The sequence below is a fragment of the Sceloporus occidentalis genome, unplaced genomic scaffold (genome assembly GCF_023333645.1).
Source record: "Sceloporus occidentalis isolate IW3139 unplaced genomic scaffold, rSceOcc1.0.p SCAF_7, whole genome shotgun sequence".
Taxonomy (NCBI): Eukaryota; Metazoa; Chordata; class Lepidosauria; order Squamata; family Phrynosomatidae; genus Sceloporus; species Sceloporus occidentalis.
This window is the reverse complement of record NW_028316987.1, coordinates 57,153,438-57,172,190: the sequence shown is the minus strand read 5'-3', so window position 1 is coordinate 57,172,190 and position 18,753 is coordinate 57,153,438. Positions and strand designations below refer to the sequence as shown.

General features: G+C 37.8%; 1 protein-coding gene across 2 annotated transcripts in view; it reads right to left on the bottom strand.

Moving 5' to 3' along the window:
• Positions 1–4,574: 4,574 nt before the first annotated feature.
• The window catches only part of SKAP2 (src kinase associated phosphoprotein 2), a 151,701-nt gene continuing 137,522 nt past the window's right edge, over positions 4,575–18,753 (bottom strand). Inside the window, exons 12-14 of one of the 2 annotated variants that reach the window (XR_016281935.1) lie at positions 8,459–8,560; positions 7,614–7,675; positions 4,575–6,517 (exon numbers count right to left, since the gene is read on the bottom strand). Coding sequence is in view for 1 of the 2 variants with exons in the window: in XM_089533046.1 (XP_089389172.1) it covers positions 8,468–8,560 (93 nt within the window). In the remaining variant the exon portion in view is untranslated. The remainder of the gene's footprint in view (positions 6,518–7,613; positions 7,676–8,458; positions 8,561–18,753) is intronic. The other variant, XM_089533046.1, reaches the window with a different exon arrangement.

Sequence of the window (18,753 nt, the reverse complement as noted above, 5' to 3'; positions counted from 1 at the left end):
ATTCATTGGCACAGATATCATCAACATTCATTTATCTTTGATTCTGGGATCTTCAAAATATATAGTGGCACAAACTGGGTGTACCTATTATTTTTGCCTAAAGCTAACATAATGTTAATGGAGGAAAAGAATGTGCTAGTAATTTACTGTTGGTTTCTTCTGTTTTACTACTAGTAGAGCACTTGTTTTAGTGGTCCCCAGGCATGCTACTGATTGCTGTACTTGGATGTACTTGTACATCCAGTTGATGCCAGTTCCCAGTTCCCCAGTTCCCCCTTGTACACAGAGCAGAACTAAGTGTCCATGAATTATCTGCGGTAGTGCAATCACACTGTTGGATACTGGCCACACTTTAAAAACCTGCTCCACTCATTCTGAAAAGGAATATTTCACAAGAAAGCATTTTAAAATTCCTACAGTCTCAGTCTTTATTTTCAGACCTGGGGGGTGGGAGGCTGAATTGAACTGACCAGAACTGAATGTTCTCTCTACCTCTAATCTTGATCCTTACCCAGATCATTCTAGAAAAAGTCTGATATGGAGTATTACTAAGCTCTCAAAGTGCTTCATGAAATCAGAGTAGGAAGGGCCTCCATAGACCATCTACTCCAACCCTACATTATCATCACCATAACGATCCTTACAACAGCCTTGTAATGCAGTCCATTATTATCAACCCCATATTAAAGTTGCTGGAGCTACAAAAACATGCTCAAATGTATATGCATCAAGCTCAAAAGTCATGAAGGCATTGCTGTCTATACCGTGGTGCAATGATATATGGTACAGTTTAAGTTTAATAACAGAGGGGGGAAATCAAGGGCTTCATTGATGAGGGTCTTATTTGGGTTAGCAGAGAACTGGTCCCTATGTGCCTCTAAGCCTATTTTGTGGCCTTAAATCATTGCAGCAGTCCCAGTGTTATTCATGAAAGTTCATTCTAACCTCTAAGAGTCATATAGGCCAATATTGATATGCTTTTACCTCCCCCTCCTATTGTTTTAGGCCCAGATTTCTGCAAGTTGCCACTCCACAAATTCTTGTTAAGGCCAGTTATGCTACTGATTATTCATTTTCAGAATCAGTGCAAGGATGGCACTCTAGACAGTATCTGTTCTGGAAGTGATTGTAGAAGAGGTTATGCATCCAACTATGGAAGTGGCTGCACAAAAGATGGTGTTGTCCTAGTACAATCACTTGTGAATTATACAACCCATCATAAGTGAAACAGTGGAGATCCCTACCCTCATTAACATTATAATAGATTTTGGCTGAGACTTCTCAATAGGGAGCACCCACTCAGGTCCCACCAGTACTCTCACAGCTATTCTCAATGCCAAGTGATGTCATGTTACTGCATGGCATGTGGCTGCCCAACACTCATTAGAGAAAACCCATCATTTTCCTCTGGTAAACCTGCCTCCCCCAGCCTCTGTGTCAGTACCTAGATCCAGGTGGAAAAAGAACTGTTCTCCACCATTTTATGTGGAATCACTGCAAAGTTCCACATCAAGGGCTCCTTGAGGCTAAGCCCCAGTTCAAGGAGGAGCAACATTTCCAGAAAAAAGAGCCAGGTCTCATTTAAATGTTGACCTCTTATAAAGGAATGTAGGAAGCTGCTTATATCTAGTCAAGTATCATTGGCATTGATCAGCAGTAGCTCTTCAATGTTTCAGGCAGGATTCTTTCCTACTGTATTGGGAAATGCATACAAAAGATGCACTCTATTACGGTATGGACTGGATGGCCCTTGTGGTCTCTTCCAACTCTATGATTCTACGATTCATTTTACTGCATAGAACACAACAACCACCCTTCCCTTCCCAGTCTATCACCACAAACAGACTTCAGTCATTGGATTATAAGTATAGATAGTTTCTAAGAACTAAAGATCTCTTGATAGAGAGACTGGATAAAGGTTGAAGGATAATCAAATGGGTTGCAAGAATGTTTGCACTTCTATTATTGCTGATTCCAACAGTCATGGCTGTATATATTTTATGGTGTGGTGATGTACAGAAGAGAAGCTGATCCCCTGGCTGTTTTTTAGCATGCATACATAGTGGCTACTCCCATTCGTGGCCATAGGAAATGCAGATGCCATTAAACAGACACAAAGATGCCTTTATAAGAGAGTAATTTTGAAGCGTGAAGCCAGACAACCAATTGAATTACTATATGGGGATGCATATGAAATCGCTGCACAAGGTAGCGGGAGTTCATCATGGTGCCACTGCAATGGAAGGCATTTGTATTACCCTTACTTCTCTGAATAAATTCAGATGACAGCTCCATTTCATTTCTTCATTCAGTTTGGAGGCCAGATGGCATTAGAATCATTTACTTCACCTTGTTGTGTTTAATTACTACAATCAACACACTATTTTCCAAATTAATCATAACAAAGTAATTTCATTAGTAACACAGCAGGCTGTTGAATTATTAGCATCATAACAGTTTGCAAACAATTAAACTTTATTTGAACCTTAAAAATTTGCAGCGTGGAACATTAGTGTAAGATTTAACAGCAGTATATAGTACAAATCCAGTACAGAGCAAATAATCAAGCAAAATGCTACATGAAATATGTCTTAGAAAACAGCTCTCTTAGTATTCCGAGGAACGCAAAGGAAATATAAGTAAACAACAAGAATAAAGCAATTAACACATACTGCAGTCACATTAACAGGGTGCCCTCTCTTTCCACCACCCAAAAGTTATGGTATTTGTCAGGATTTCCAAGCAAACATTTCACTTTGCTAACATATTCCAATACCATCTCTGATTAGAAGGTGGGGATATCATACCTTTGAAAAACATCCTCATTTTTAATATATATGTGCATGTTTGTGTGTGCTAAACATATCCAATTGTATTATGTGTGGAAAAGGTTATGAAAACAATAAAACTGCGTCTCTCACACTATCAATAGGAAAAATGGTTTGGAGGGTCTGTCATTCATCAGTTAGCTAAGGACTCCCTCTCCTGGATTTACATGAAAAGGGGAAAAGAGTCCCTCCAAATATTTTAGGCTCTAAAAGATTCATCTGAGCATGACAAGCACTGCTGGGGGATGGGTTTCCTAGCAGTCCAATGTGCTGTGAAAGTCTACTGGCATCTACTGGCCAACCTTGGTAAAACAAAAAAAAGGTCCCTTCTCTCTGGATTTGCCCTATTTAATGCAAGACAGGAGTGATGTAATTCCTGGTTTGTTAAAAAAAGAAAAGCATTGTGTCTCGGGGATTTAGATCAGGCACATAAAACTGCAGAATGATTTAATCTCCGTAAAGACTATCCAAAACCACCTCTCTTTAAATAAAAGTCTCATGATGAATTTAAATGACACTCATATCTTTCTTTTTTATTATTTTGAGTTGCTACTGAAATGGAACGCTCTGCCATGGTATATATGCAAAAAGCTCATCACTTCGTAAAAATGTTCCAGGACTGTACAAGTTTAACCAGCAAGGAGGGAGATGCACTGAATGCTTCTCTGCTATGGAGGGACTGGGAATCCTTATAATGATCTCATTCATTTTAAAGGAATGTTGGAATCCTATACAGGTCTACTCAGATATAGGTCCTGAGGGGCTCATGGAGACTTACCATATATACTCGTCTATACGTCTAAAAATTTATGCCCAAAAATTGACCCCAAAATCCCAGGTCAACAGTATCAGGTATTACTGGTTCTACATATGAATGCTTTGCATGGGCAGGGTAATATTAATTACATTCTTGGGCCTTTTCAGACTGCACAATTGTAGCACTATAATTATTAATTCTCCTTTAACTGCCAATCCTATGGAATCCTGGGGTTTGTAGTTTGGGGAGGACTAGAGTTGTCTGGCTGAGAATTTTAATTGCCCTTCTCTAAACTACAAATCCCAAGATTCCATAGGATGCAGCTATGGCAATTAAAATGGAATCACAGTGCTATATGTGTGTACTGTGAAAAGGCTTCTGCTTAGTTTTGGTCTTAGGCAACAGTTTTCTATATTAAGTTGGCAAATCACCAAAAGTTATGGTGTTTTCAGTAAGAGATGTGAACGTTTCTGATACTGCTAGCTCTACTGATGCTGCTCTTCTGAAACAGTGTTAATCAATTTACAGACATTTTGATCACTGGTCATTTGTGATATAATTCAGAGTACAATGCAGACAGACAAGAAACCACTAGAAAACTGGGAGTTGTCAAAAATGTTACTTGCCTTTCTGAAGATGCCACTTATTTCCAAATAGGAAAAGAGATTCTGGTGAACTAAAGCCAGGATTATCCAAATAGCTTGTGTAAAATTATTGTTACAATCCCATTCACATTATGATATGGTCTTAGGCATGTCTTGAGTGAAAAGATGGGGATGGCATAATATTATAATGCTATATAGATTTAATTATGTCAACAATTTGTTGCAAGAGAGCAAACAATATAAAATCAGAGTGAGGCAATACTTCTCGGAACAGAATTTCTCTCACTTTGAATGAGCAAACACTTTTGCATCCTTTCAGAGCAATTTCTGAAGGGAAACTGCTTTCACAAATGCATTCAGCAGCTCCATTCCCCTCCTCCCCCCCCCCCCCCCAAAAAATAAAACTCACTAGAGTTGGGAAAATCTGCATTTGTATAGTTTTGAATTATATTACATTGCTTTAAACTGATTAAAAACTGTTTTGTTTTAACTTATCAAGATGTTTAATATGTTTTTAGCCTATTTAAATTACTGTTACTGTTTTAAATGGTTTTAAAATGTTACAAATCATTTTATTGTATGCCAGTCAGATTCCTGGATATATTACAGGGATACAACAATTATGAAGGAGTGGTAGTGATGATGACGATCTACCACTATAATTGATGTTCACATCTGGTATGACTATGAAACTGAGAATCATGATCATAATCATGATCACGCTATTGTTGCTGTTGCTATTGAGGTAAGGTGAAGATTTTATTGATCTAAACCTCTTATGCAATGGACCATACATAGTGTAAGCAGTTTGACATTTTTGCTGCTCATAGAACATTACCTCATTTTGCAAGGAGAAATAATGTCTTCCAAATAGACACTGAAGCATATGCAATAGCAACCTGTGGCAATCCTGTATGACTCTGGGCAGGGAAAGACTTTCTGCTCTGCTTATCTTTAATAGAATCTTGGCTTATAAAGGTAACCGAGTGTATTTGCTCTTAAAGACCTTGTGTAGCCAAATCAGATTTTCTACTTATCTTTACAATATAATCCCTCTTTTATGTGATTTTTGATTGTCTAAAGACCACCCAATGTGATTTACTCAAGAGAATGACAGTGTAGCAGTCAAAAGCAACAACACCAAATTGCATAGAAGCAATAGTATCAGAAAGGGGGAAAGGAGGGGAGATGGTGTGTGCGTTTATCTACCTTCATGTTGCCTGCTGACTTATGGAGACACATGAATTTCATAAGATTTTCTTAAGTAAGGAATATTCAGAGGTTGGTTTGTTGGTTCCTTCCTCTGAAATTCAGCACATGGTACTCGTTGGCAGTCACCCATCCAAGTTCTAACCAGAGCTGACCATGCTTAGCTTCCAAGATCAGACAGGATTTGGTGCCTTTAGGGTATTTAGGTTCACCAATAAAACAGTTAAAGTTCAAAAATATTTGGAATGGAGGGGGGGAGTATTTCATGCTACTTCAAAAACACAATGTTTGACCAAAAATATGTAGGATTTGATGCAATGGAGTGCAACATAAAGCTTCTCCAGTTACTTTTAAAAACAGCTACTGGTATATGTTATTGTAAGCATGGTGTACTATCACAGTGTCATGGACTTTTGGACCTAATTTCTCCTACTTCAGCATAATGAATGTACAGTAAAAAAAAAGTAACAGTACAGAAATATGAAACAAGAACATTCACACAGGAGATCCATATCACAGGTGCCAAGAAACATAAATGCCCTGAGAACATTTTCAAAGTCACTCATATAGAAATGAATGTAAATTGGTCCACATCTACCTATTGCTAATGTAACTGGTCCTGCTCAGGATATAATTAATAATAATAATTTGTTTTATTTATATACCGCTATTCCAAAGATCATAGTGGTGAACAGCAAGTAAGCTAATTAGCAAGTAAGCTAATTTGCCCCCAACAGTCTGGGTACTCATTTTAGCGACCTCGGAAGGATGCAAGCCTGAGTCGAGCTTGGGCCCTTTTGCTGGTCTTGAACTCGCAACCTTGTGGTTTCGAGTGAATGGCTGCAGTACAGGCATTTAACCACTGCACCACCAGGGTGTATGCTGTGCCCATTTATCAAAAGAATAATAAATGCCTGGATTTGATATTTTATCATATAACCCCCATTGCCAAAATTACAATGGGCAGTTCACCATACAACAGTAAATATTTTTTTAAAATTCAAACAGCATCATAATCTATCTATCTATCTGAAATATATTAATGAAAACCAGACACTTGTGAGTTTGCATCTTGTGTTGGTATCTATGCCAGTCATCATCTAATTTGTGAGGTCCACCTGAATAGAAAGAGAGAAAATAAACAATCCACAGTTATGCATAAGGAAACACAAACTTTTTTTTAAAACGCAAAGGCATCTCTGACATACTGTTGAAGCTCACTTGCTGTTATTGTTCTAGATCACTTATTTGCTGTGCTCAAGTTATGAGTATAGGGAAGGCACTAATGATACTCAGTGGTGCCATCTCCCACATCACTCGTTTCCATTTTAGTCAAACTGCAGCCTATCTCAATCTTCTAAAATATTAGCTGGGGTGGGGGACACAAAAGATTAAGAAAGTCATACCTATTCCATCTAACAACACTGTGAATTTGAGCATTGCTTGCTTCCTGAAGTACATGGCTAGAACTGAAATATCTTCTTTTTGCATGGGAATAGCTGTTGATGATGTCCTATCTACAAAAGCCCTCTGACACACCACCAAATCCTATCCCATAAACGGAGAATAACATCATTATATGGCTTCAACCACTTGGTGTTAATTGTACGATCAAAGCTGGACAAAATTTTATTACAGGATTTGGGCATGATCAGGGGATATTTTCTGATCTTCTCCCACTTGTGATAATGTACAGTAACCCAAATGTAAAATTTATGATTTGAAACAAGCATGTTCCAATTGATCCAACTTTAACATTCTTCATTATATAAACAAATCTGCATTTGTAGCATGCACCACTGCTTTGTTTTTGTAGGAAACATCTCACTTCTCTACCCCCTGGGAGCCATTTAAATCATTCATATAATGAGAAATTTGGACAGATGAGAATGCAGTTACAGTATCATGATCAGACTGGGGCATATATTGACTGTAGAAAACAATGCTTGCACGAATGCCTGGTGAGCTGACAGGCAGTAGGTAAATGCTATAAATAAAATAAAATAAAATCTGTATTTTAAAGAAGTATCTATCATGCAGAGCACATACAGGAAAATGAGTGCATGCACAGTGCACATGGGAAAATGAGCTGACAAATATGTGAACTATCTTGCATATGCATCTCATTCAACAGAGACAGAAAACAAAGGCACAATGTAAATATGTCATGCATATATACTGATTTTCAGTAGGATTGTTAAGCTCTAATTATACCTTTTCAATTCAAATAACTGTAATCCAAGTTCTTAGCTTTTGACACTGATCATGCTTGGAATCTGCATTAAAATATTTTTGGGGTTACACAGACATATTATTTAAGTCATAGGGCAGTTCTAGCAGCACTCTGCACACTATCCTGTTCAAATGTACCATTTTGGTTTGAACTCAGGTTAAAGCAATTTTGAGCACTTGGGAGCAGAACCTTGGTTTGTACTATCTGTGACTGGCTAGTGTATCTAGTATAACAAACCAATTTTCTCCCTCCCTGTCCAAAGAACAGTGATAACAATGGTTATGATGAGAAGCAGAAGATGACCGAAACAGAATTAAAATTTAGTTTAAAAAATGCAAAGTGTCTTCTTTTTAAAAAGGCAGATATCCTCTACGAAACATGAGGACAAGAGCAAGACTGACTGCTGAAGTGCTGAACCAATATCCAGTTTGCTGGTTTGTATGTCTATTAGTTACACTCTGAAAGCAAGAAGCAGCTAGGTTCATCCTGCAAGAGCAAAATCCATTGTGCCCCTTGCTTCAGGGCTACATCTGTATGCTTCCTTAGAAGACAGGACTGAAAAATAGAGGGTTATCAAAAGGATAAAAAGCAATATATATATATCACTATCATTTATTTTATTTCACATAAAGCTACCAATCGGACCTCTCTCTCTCTCTCTCTCTCTCTCTCTCTCTCTCCTTCTCCCTCCTCTTTCATTCCTCTTTTTGGCTCAATCTTTGTTAACACAACTACAGTAAAGGTTCCAGGAAAAAGAAATCTGTATGAAACAGAGAGCAAGAGAACATATAAGCCATTATAGAAGATTGAATTAAAATGTACTTACCCAGGCCTCTCAAATATCATACATCTCCATTATGTAGGCTTTAGGCACCAAGCCAATGGTTCCTTTCATTTCTCCTACCCACCAGCCAAATCTATTGTACTCCTAATTGAAAACAATATGCAATATTAACCTTTAGTCCAATATAAATGCAATAGAGTTTTGCATACGACTCCTGAAGTTTCCTCCTTATGTACAGTTACAAGAGCATGAATGGAAAATTAAAACATTAAGGAGTTGTGTGCATACGTGTTTCTGAAGCACTTGAAATGCAGTTAAGCACATTAGGAAATTACATTTCAAAAGAAAAGCTATCTATTACCATGTCTGGCAGGGCAGGGAAACAGCTAAATATCCAGAGATCCTTACAAGAAGCCAAAGTTCGACCAACAAGGGAGGGTTGGGAGTGATCCTATTACCTGTTTTCTAATACACAATGATGATCATATTAATAAAATCCTGTATCTCTAAGTATGTTTAGATGAATGTTTCTTTTCTTTTTTTTCTTTTTGATGGTGGTGTGGCCATACGTAAATTAATACAGTATTTCTTGTGCCCCCATTTGTTTGTATTATCACTGTTATACAGGGTTTTTTTTTTTTTTTGGGGGGGGGGGGAGGTCAGAATTCATTATACTAATTGGAGAGCTATTCAATATTTCCCCACATGAGTTCACCTTTCCCCTCAGAGTATTCTGTTCTATACCCAACAAGCATACTTTTAGCTCTCTTCTCTACCCAAACCATATCAACAGCTGACTTGAAAACTAATACTTGATAATAAGGTATGACTATCGCTTGGGACCCATTCTGCAATACAGCCCTAAGCTGTAAAGAACCTTAGCTAGTTAATCCCACATTAACTTCAAGGACAGGAACTGGCCTCTCTACCCAGTCTGTTTCGCTTCTTAAAGAGTCCATCATGGCTTTATACTGGAAATTCTATCACAGCTCTCATATGCCTGACAGATGACTAATGCATTTTAGCTTAAAATTTATTTAGGCTTAGAGAGATAAATCTGAAACAAAACAAGGATGTGATAGTTTAAGGAAATAATGTTTTCCAAAAGCAATACCACATAAGAGCTTTGTGGAATCCAAATTTAATTTTTGGGCCTCTGAGATACATATTGTTAAGATCAATCCTAGTAACAGCTCAATAACATCTAAAGGCTGAAATTTCAGCCTGGTAAACTGCATGGAACAGGAAGCAGTGGGCGAAATGGAGACCAAAACAACCCTGATTGATAGTGACCATGTAACAGCCAGGAAAGCAGAACACACAAAGATGAGAGGTAGGGGAAGGTCAACCTTTTGTTACATGTCAAGGTATTAATTCTCTGCTGGGAAAGCCACATTCTCTCAGCCTCCAAGGAAGGTAAAGGCAAACAACCTCTGAAACACGAATCTCACCAAGAAAACCATGTGATACGTAATCATAAGCCAGAAACCTTGAAGTCACACAACAAAAATATCTAGAACTAAGTGCTAATGGGAGTCTAATAGGATGCAAACTGTCTTTTTATTTCTAGAACTGAGACAGGGGGTAAAAGCGAAATATCAACCTTTTCTCCTTCTCTTCAAAGGGCTTCCTTTAAGTGAGCCAATGCATTATCTATTAACACAGCTAGCATACACTTCCCTTCCCCTAAGATCTTCAGTTCACAGCAGTCACCCATCCACTTCCACCCATTAATCCAGTTGTGTTCTTCAGGCATTCTAAATTTTCAGACTATCTATGACTTTGCTTCCTAAACCATCCAACACCCTCCTTTCCTTTTCTTGGGCCCTCTCTATAATTTCTAATTGGGGTAGCTGTGTTGGCCATTTAACAAAGCCAAACAAAATCCATCAGTGATACCTTTATTGACCAACCAAAATGCACAATATATTTGTTGCAAACTATCGAAGCTCCATGGGCTTCTTCATAAGGAAAGGTGTTACAAACCAAACAGGAAGGGGGAAAATGGAGATGTTAGTCAGATGCCTGCATGTTGTTTCAGTCCTTAGTAAAGATGGTGTGGTGGGGAGGATATCTTTTTCAGGCAGGCAGCGCCTCATTCTGGCCTTGCATAAGGAAATTTTCAAAGTCCATGAAATTTAAGGTCCATTTGCATCACAACAGGAACCCCTCTTCTAATTAGGTATTTTGCTGAAAGGCAGAACAGTTCTTGTACAGGTAGAGATAGCAGTGTTTTCTTGATGGATGCTATCCTGCAGAACTATGATTACTTTTTGCCATATTGGCCGGGATGGGTGCGTCTGGGAGTTATAGCCAAAAAGGTAATTCACCAAACTATACTGGTTGAATAAATATACCTGTCATAATTCATTGTTGTAGAGTATTTTCAAGTCATTTCTGTCTTGAGGTGACCCTATCACAGGGTTTTCTTGGCTAAGTTTGTTCAGAAGGGGTTTGCCATTGCCTTTCTCTGAGGCAGAAAGAGTGTGACTTGTCCAAGGCCACTGAAAAGATTTCCATGGCTGAACAACAATTCGAACTCTGGTCTTCCAGAATCCTACTCCAACATTCAACCACTATATCAAGCTGGCTAGGAGATTAAAAATGGGCCAGAGAAGCCCATATTGTTGTTATTCTTGTTGTGTGCCTTCAAGTCACTTCTGACCTATGGCAACCCTAATGGGGTTTTCTTAACAAGATTTGTTCAGAGATTTGCCATTGCCTTCCCGAGGATGAGAGCATGTGACTTGCCCAAGGTCATCCAGTGGGTTTCATGGCTGAGTAGGGAATTGAATGCTGGTCTCCAGAGTCATTGTCCAATATACAAACTGCTACACCAGATAAGCTAAATGTGTTAACATTTAACTGAGCACCTATAGCAAAGAGCAGGCCCAGGTTCTCTTTCCAAAATTATGTGCCTTCAAGGAAGGAGAACAATATCCATGTCTATGACTGAAACGAAATTATGCCAGTTCATCAGAGCAATACAGCAATAGGGCTATTTTGCCAGCCTAAATGAGAATTACCCCTGCTGTAGTGCTGGAATGATTGTGCTGGGGCCAAAATCCTTTAAGGCAGAGGAGTTTGCTGTCTCACCAGGGGTTCTGATGTTCCAGCTGTGTGTGTTTGTTTAACAAACACATGTTTTATCCCACATTAGCCTGCTTAAATACACACTTGACATCTCTACAGACTCAAAGAGCAAGTCATCACTCATGATGCCAGGCCTCACCTGTGCTGGAAGAAACTTGCCAAGAAACTTTTCCAAAAATACAAGGGTGGTGGGAGAGAGAACCCAACTACCACTTTTTGAACCTGAGCTGGGGAAAACATTCATTGCTGGCACAGAAATCAAATGAACAATGTGTGGTTTTGCAGAGGACTGCATTAGTTAAGTGATCATCAAAGGCTTTTATATGACTAATGGCCTAAAATAAGAGCATTGTGGGTAAATTACAAAATGAAAATATCCTACAGAGGCATTGCAAGGAACTTGAAAACAACATGAGTTTTGGAAAGTGAGGAGGGAATCCCTTCTACTTCAGAAACCTCTAATTCAGTTTAAAAACACGCAGTGCCCCCCCCCCCCCCGTCCCCACAACTCTCAATTTCTTGCTATTTAGTAATATACGATTTAATGCACTTGTGTGAAGCTAAATGCTAAGATCAAGTGGATGGTGATGTAACAGTCTAGAAAGCTAATTTATGGAGCGCCTGCAGACATCAAAATGAGGGGCGGGGAGAGAGACTGCAACCCAGATGCTTTTACTTTATCATCACTATGCTTGGTATGAGCTTTGCAAGCATGATGAATCCCAATTAAGGCACTTGTAGTATAAGCAAGCAGGAAGGGGAAAACAGACTTGCTTTACTCAGAACATAATGGTTTAACCTTAGGTTAGAATCATCACTGTAAAAAATCCCTTTTTAACTGCTTAATGTGTTTACCACTCTTTCTTAAAATGCTTCTAACATCTATATGCACACAAAAACCAATTTGATCCTGCTCTTCGAGTGATGTTATGGATACATTATTTACAGTGAGAATAAAAAGCAATTGATCCAACCAAGATGACACCCTGAGAGACTAAAGGCAGAGCTTTAAAAAGTTACTTTGCAGACTGCAACAGGCCAGTGTCCCTGCTGGCTGGCGGATTCTGGGAGTTGTGGTTCAAAAAAGAAACTCTTTCAAGCTCTTATCTTATGCTAGTTATTCTACTAGCAGAGGAAAGAATAAAATTAATGCCACTAAGGGAAACAAAAAGATTAGGGCGATTCCTTATATTTATATATTTTTTAAAACTGACTTGCTAATGTGCTTTATTAATTATTAATTTCTTTATGTAAAACATCAATTCAGTTAAAGAAGTAATGACAGGATTTAATACAGCATACCCTCCAACTGCCCCAGTTTGGCAGGAACAGGCACAATTAACCCTTTGCTGTCCCACTTTTTCAACTTCTTTCAAAACGTCACAGTTTCTGTCTCTTCCTACTTTCTCTATTTGTCCTCAGCTTATTTCAATTTCTGCAAAGTATGTTCAACGTGCAGAAGTAATTTGCACTTTTTATTTTGTTTTGTTTCATTTCATTTCTATGCAGTCTTTCTCCCAGAAAGGGACCCAAGGCAGCTGACAGATAAAAAAAAGCCTCCCTAACACCACTACATATTAAAAACCTGCTTGGATAAAAACGTCTTTTGGCTGCCAGTGAAAGGAAAGTAGGGACTACTGTACTTTGGCCTCTCCTAAAGCGTGCTTGTTACTTTAATAATTTTGGCTATCTTAACCACACTCTAATGTTGCTTGGTCACAAATATCCCACTTTGCATCTGTGAAATCCTGGCGGGTATGATATAGGTATGATACAAATGTAACAGAAAACTCACAACTGAGTGCAAAGAGACAAACTTATTTATACCATGGAAAACCTCTTCCATTCCAGAGATTCAGGTCCAGAGGTCCCCATGTTTATTGATAATTCTTCTCAGTGGAGTATTAAAGGCTGTTTGCCTATAAACTATTGTTCTTTTGCTTGGTCATCTGTGAACTGTGCACTCACAAGGCCTATTTGTCTGAGTCACAGGAACCACAAAAGAGGACAGCTTGGTTACATGGACCTAGAGGTTTGTTTTTTTAGTGGTCATCTGTAAATGGATTTTGGACCTGCATAGAGATTGCAAAGATGAATGCTCTTTTCAGCTTGGGCTGTCTTGAATTTAAATGCTGTATCTTTATAACAGCCAACAAATGGAAAGTACACATAAGCCAAGTATTTAATATTTGTGGATGATTAGCATTTTGTGGAAGCCTCAGGTGTGAATAAGCAACTATCTGGTATTCCTCAGTCTGTTTAGGAAACACTGTATATTCTTCCCATCAACTCTAGCTTTGGCAATTGTCTCCACTTCAGAGAGACTGATAAAATAATGAAGAGTCCTTTAATCTGCAGGAAACCATTCCAGTCAATTTATAAGAAATATTGCATTCCTTTGTAGGATGTGTAATTATTTTCTATTAATCATGCACTATAAAGCTACATTATGTGGTTATTCTGTTATCACTAGGAAGAGGCCTGCAGTCAGCTCCTGACAATGTTAGGTAATTACTAACACAAAGCTTCTTTCTCCCTCTGTAGAAATGCTATCAAGATCCAGGAACACTGTAATGCTTTGCTGTAGGAAAAATAACACTCCAAAGAAATTAAAGAGCCACATAATGAATTGCTTAAAGGAAAACCTGTGTGTTTGTGAAAAATGAAAGGGAGACAGGGCAGGCAAATGTTTTCAAATTTTGGGATGTTGTATCTGAATTTAGTCATATTTAAGAGTTAGATTCATTAAAATCTATCATGCTTAAGTTAATCATGCCTTACTGAATCAAATAACGTTGATTTGAATAAGAAATTAGCTAACCAGTGATCTAAACTGTTGGTCATGGAATAGTCTGGAATTTATTGCTCTGGGACTCACAGTGTTATTATTTGCTGCAAGCAGATGCTGGAACCTATCACCTAAAGAGTCATGATGCTTCTTCTGCTGTAGACTATCTGTTGCATCATTTATATCAACAAAGCTTATCTTGTAGCAGTAGTGTCTCAGTTTTTGGTACCAAACAAAGTCTTGGGGAGGTCAAAACAAGAGAGAACTTGTGGCCCTTGAGATGTTGTTAGTCCCATCATCTCTTGCCCATATGGCCAATGGTCAGGTAGTCAGACAACATCTGAAGGTCTATTCAATTCTTTATCCCTACTAAGACTGGACAACAAAGTCCCTTTGAAAGATTTATTACAGAAGCCTGAGATATCATCACCTGTCTGTGTTATAATAACACAGGGAATGTTCTCTTTAGAGCAGAAGAACCTTTGCCCACTCATTCCCCAGAAACCTCAACCAGCATGGGAAATGTTAGCAGACACTGGGAGTTGCAGTTGAAACATCTGGAGGGCCACAGATTCCCCATTTCTGTGAAGTGCGAAGGAATTTGAGTATTTGTAAGGCAATTAATGGCAACAACAACAACACAAATGGAGAAAAGGAGACAGAGAGAGAATATTTCTAGATGGCAATTGGTTTCCCTCTTCAGAGACAATGTCAGTTTGTAAAAAATGAAGTGGCATGCTGCAAAAGGGGTATGAGGACATACTATCATCCCCTTTTCCTTATGTGTCATATCTTAATTAGATTGTAAGCCTGAAAGCAAGAAAGTGTTTTGCTGTTGTTTTACTTGAAAAGTACAGTGATGGTGCTATATAAATAGATTATGGTATGGTGATGATCCTGATGATAATACAGCCCATATTATTATTTGCTCATCCTTGAGCCATCCAGATGATAATATATGCAGGAAAAAACTTATTTAGGACTCTTCCTTATCAGGTGTTATATCTTCAATTTTTATTGCCTTTTGAGATCCCCGCCCAAAAAACCCCCCACGCTCAAGTGAAGATTCAACCCCAAGTTATAAATGTAATGGGATAGATTTTATTTGGTTCTGGAGGATATGGAAGGTTTAAGTGTATTACTAGAAATCACTGAAACTTTGGAAATAAAGAATTGAAAATACTGAAAAAAATGTATCTGAATTACAGTAAAGGTGGGGAGAGGCTTTGAATGATGGGATAAAGTGACTAAAATTGTTATTTATTAGGATAAAAGGAAAATCATTACTAATGTTTGATTTTTAATGATATATGAATGAAAGATATAGGAGTAATCTAATATAATTGACTTTTTGAAAAAGAGTGAGGGTAGTTTAAAGATAGTTGTTTTTTCTTGCTTAACCTGAGTTATTTACTTAGATGAAGTGTAATAGTTAAAAGAGGGGTGGGAATTAACATATGAAATATACCTGCAATGAAGACAGCTGTAAATCATCTCTTTCTTCGTTATTCTGTTAGTTGTCATTTTTTGGTAGGTTATACATAGTTTTGTCTTTTGCAATTTCTTTCTGTTATTTGTATTAATTCAATCCTTATTTCATGTAGTTTTATTCAATGAAAATATATATTTAAAAAGATAATGTAAAATGCCTTTTCTTCAAGTAATAGCAGGAGTCTATTTTAGGAAAAGTCAGCTCCTTCTTTGGGGTACGTTTGCACCTCTTCAGAGTCAGTCTGAAGACAAGTGAATAAGCAGTTAAGTCTGTGCTAATGAATAATTATTACTAATATTCTAAGTCTCTAAATCAATGCAAATATATTCAGTTTGTGAGCTTAAGCTATACTATGGCCTGAATAACTTGGGATGATCTGTGGAGGTTGTTGAAAGATGGTAACCAAGGGGGTGGGTTTGATTGCCTTTTCTATCTTTCTACATTACTGATTCTATGATTCAGATATCTGGTTAAATATCTTTATTATGGTAAATCCTTCTCACAGGACTATAACACTTGGGAATTAACCTGTTCATCAGACATTTCCAACACTTTGAAATCCCATATCAGAAAGAGAGTTAGTTCACAGCCATTTTGACAAAATGCCTAAAATGTGTATATTCAGAAAAAAAGAGAGAAAGACAATGCAAAATGCAAAAAAAAAAAGGTATCAATTTCAGGGCATGAAGAAAAGACAAAGTCTTACAACTTATTCTTCTTAAGGATGAAAAGAAAATGCTGCTATAATTTGGCCAAATTCAACAAAATCAAAACTGAAAGATTTTCACATCCCAGTAAAGTATCCAAAACAAGGGAGATTATCAGATGGGGGAAAATCAGGTAAGAAAAAGGCTTAGATTGTCCCATGAATGGTTTATTGCTGGAGCACTGCTGTTTCTTCGTGGGTTAAGTTCTGGATAAGCGCAATGTGTCTGAAAATCTTCAGTGCGATTGCATGACTTTGCCGGGAGTATGCCTTTTATTTCTGCTCCCCCCCATCTGATAATCTCCAAAGAATAATTCTAGAGTAAGTGTGCAACAGGTATCATGTTGGTTATTCTGCTGGGCTGGGCTTCTGGGTATACCACAATGTTAGAGGAAAAACTTTGGTAATATATTACCTCTGTACTATGTATTCTATTTCTACTATTAAAAAATAAGACAACACTGAGCACTATTTATGTGTAGTAAAAGCTTTGCAGGTGCTGAAGCAAATTGTTGAGGATATACTTCATTTTTCAGGACAGTTAGCCTTGTACTGGACTGGCATGCGCTGAATTAGAAACAGGAAATAAGCACAGTTACATCCCTACTCTTTGAGGTATGGCAACCTCAGTAACCCAGTAATTATTATTTATTGCTCTCAAAATAGGAATGTAGAATTCTGGCTGGCAGGATATCTGGTTGTACAGCAAGTGTTTGAATCCAGATTTCTGTTACAATGAATAAAAAAGTCCGTGAATACATTGAAAGAGAATGCAATAAAATTTATATCAGCCACAAGAACCTCGATGTTTTTATTATCTGAAATCATCTCATGACAAGATAACCCTAATCCTGCCCATTATTTTAGTGTGGGAAACTATGTGCACCTAAACAAAATTCTTACCTCAACAGAAAAGTGCAAATTTATGCTAAAAGTTTATGTACTGCTGAACAAACAGTTAATGGATTCATGGATCACAAAATAACAGGATCTGCATTTTACATGGGATGTTTCAGCTAAATCCTATATCCTTTCTAGAGTGCAGAATGAACTACTAAAATTAAGGTATAAGGCCGCTAAGGGGTCTTTTATTGTCATTCCATCTCAACCTCATCCAATTTAGGCTTTCATTTTAACACCTGGTTTTAAAATGTAGCAAGAAGGAAAGGAAAAAAACCCACATTTTTTGTTTTCAATGATTCTGGCTGGATCCATTTTGAGTGTTATCATCCCAATAAATCCTCAGTGACATATAAAATGTTGATGTTTTATTATGGGGGGGTCAGGAACCAGAAAAGATTAATCTTCCATAAATGCCAGGAAAAAGCAAGTAAGAAAAATAAACAACACACTAAGTAGTTATTCAGAGGTATAGTTCTGGGAAGCAGACCTACAATCATAAATTGAATTATTCTGGAAACATGTGGTGACTGTTTCTCTTTATTATTGCTTTTTTCCCATTCAAACAACAGTAAAGAGCTATAATCTTGGGAACATTTCATTTATAGGAGATATAATGGGTGAGAGTCATTGTGGTGCAGTGGTCTGAGTGTTGGACTATGATTCTGGAAGCCAGGGTTTGACTCCCTGCTTAGCCAGGAAAGCCTCTGGGTGATCTTGGGCAAGCCACATGCTCTCAGCTTCAGGCGAAGGCAATGGTAAACCTCCTCTGAGCAAATCTTGCCAAGAAAGCCCCATGACAGGTAGGTCTTAGGGTTGCCCTAAGTTAGAAATGACTTGAAGACACACAGCAACAACAACTATATAAGGTACAACTAGAAATATATTTCAATAATCATTTTCATAGGCATATCTCCAGGTTTGGACCTAAAATGTCAAGCAGTCCCAATTGCTGCTGAGAAAATCTTTTTTTGCACAGTAAAACAGCACTTCATATTAAAGAACATGAAGTTCTGAAATACCGAAATCTACTTAAAACTTATTTATGGCCCATTGACATGAATGCAATACTCATCACTTATAGAGACTGCTGGGCAACTAAATGTGCAAACAGAGCCATAAATTAAAGCTATCCCAAATGTGGTATATGGTCTTTTCAAAACCCATGTAAGAGCCAACTGTTCTGAAGTGGAATTGTTTTCAACACTATGAATATTTCAGGAGGAGGAGGGAGGAGTATATCAAGAGATAGAAAAACACATAGCACAGCTAATGTCTATTTATTTATTTTGGTAGACCCCACCCACAAAGCTGTTATGGATAGGAGTTCCAAGGATATATTTTTCTGCTCCTCTCAC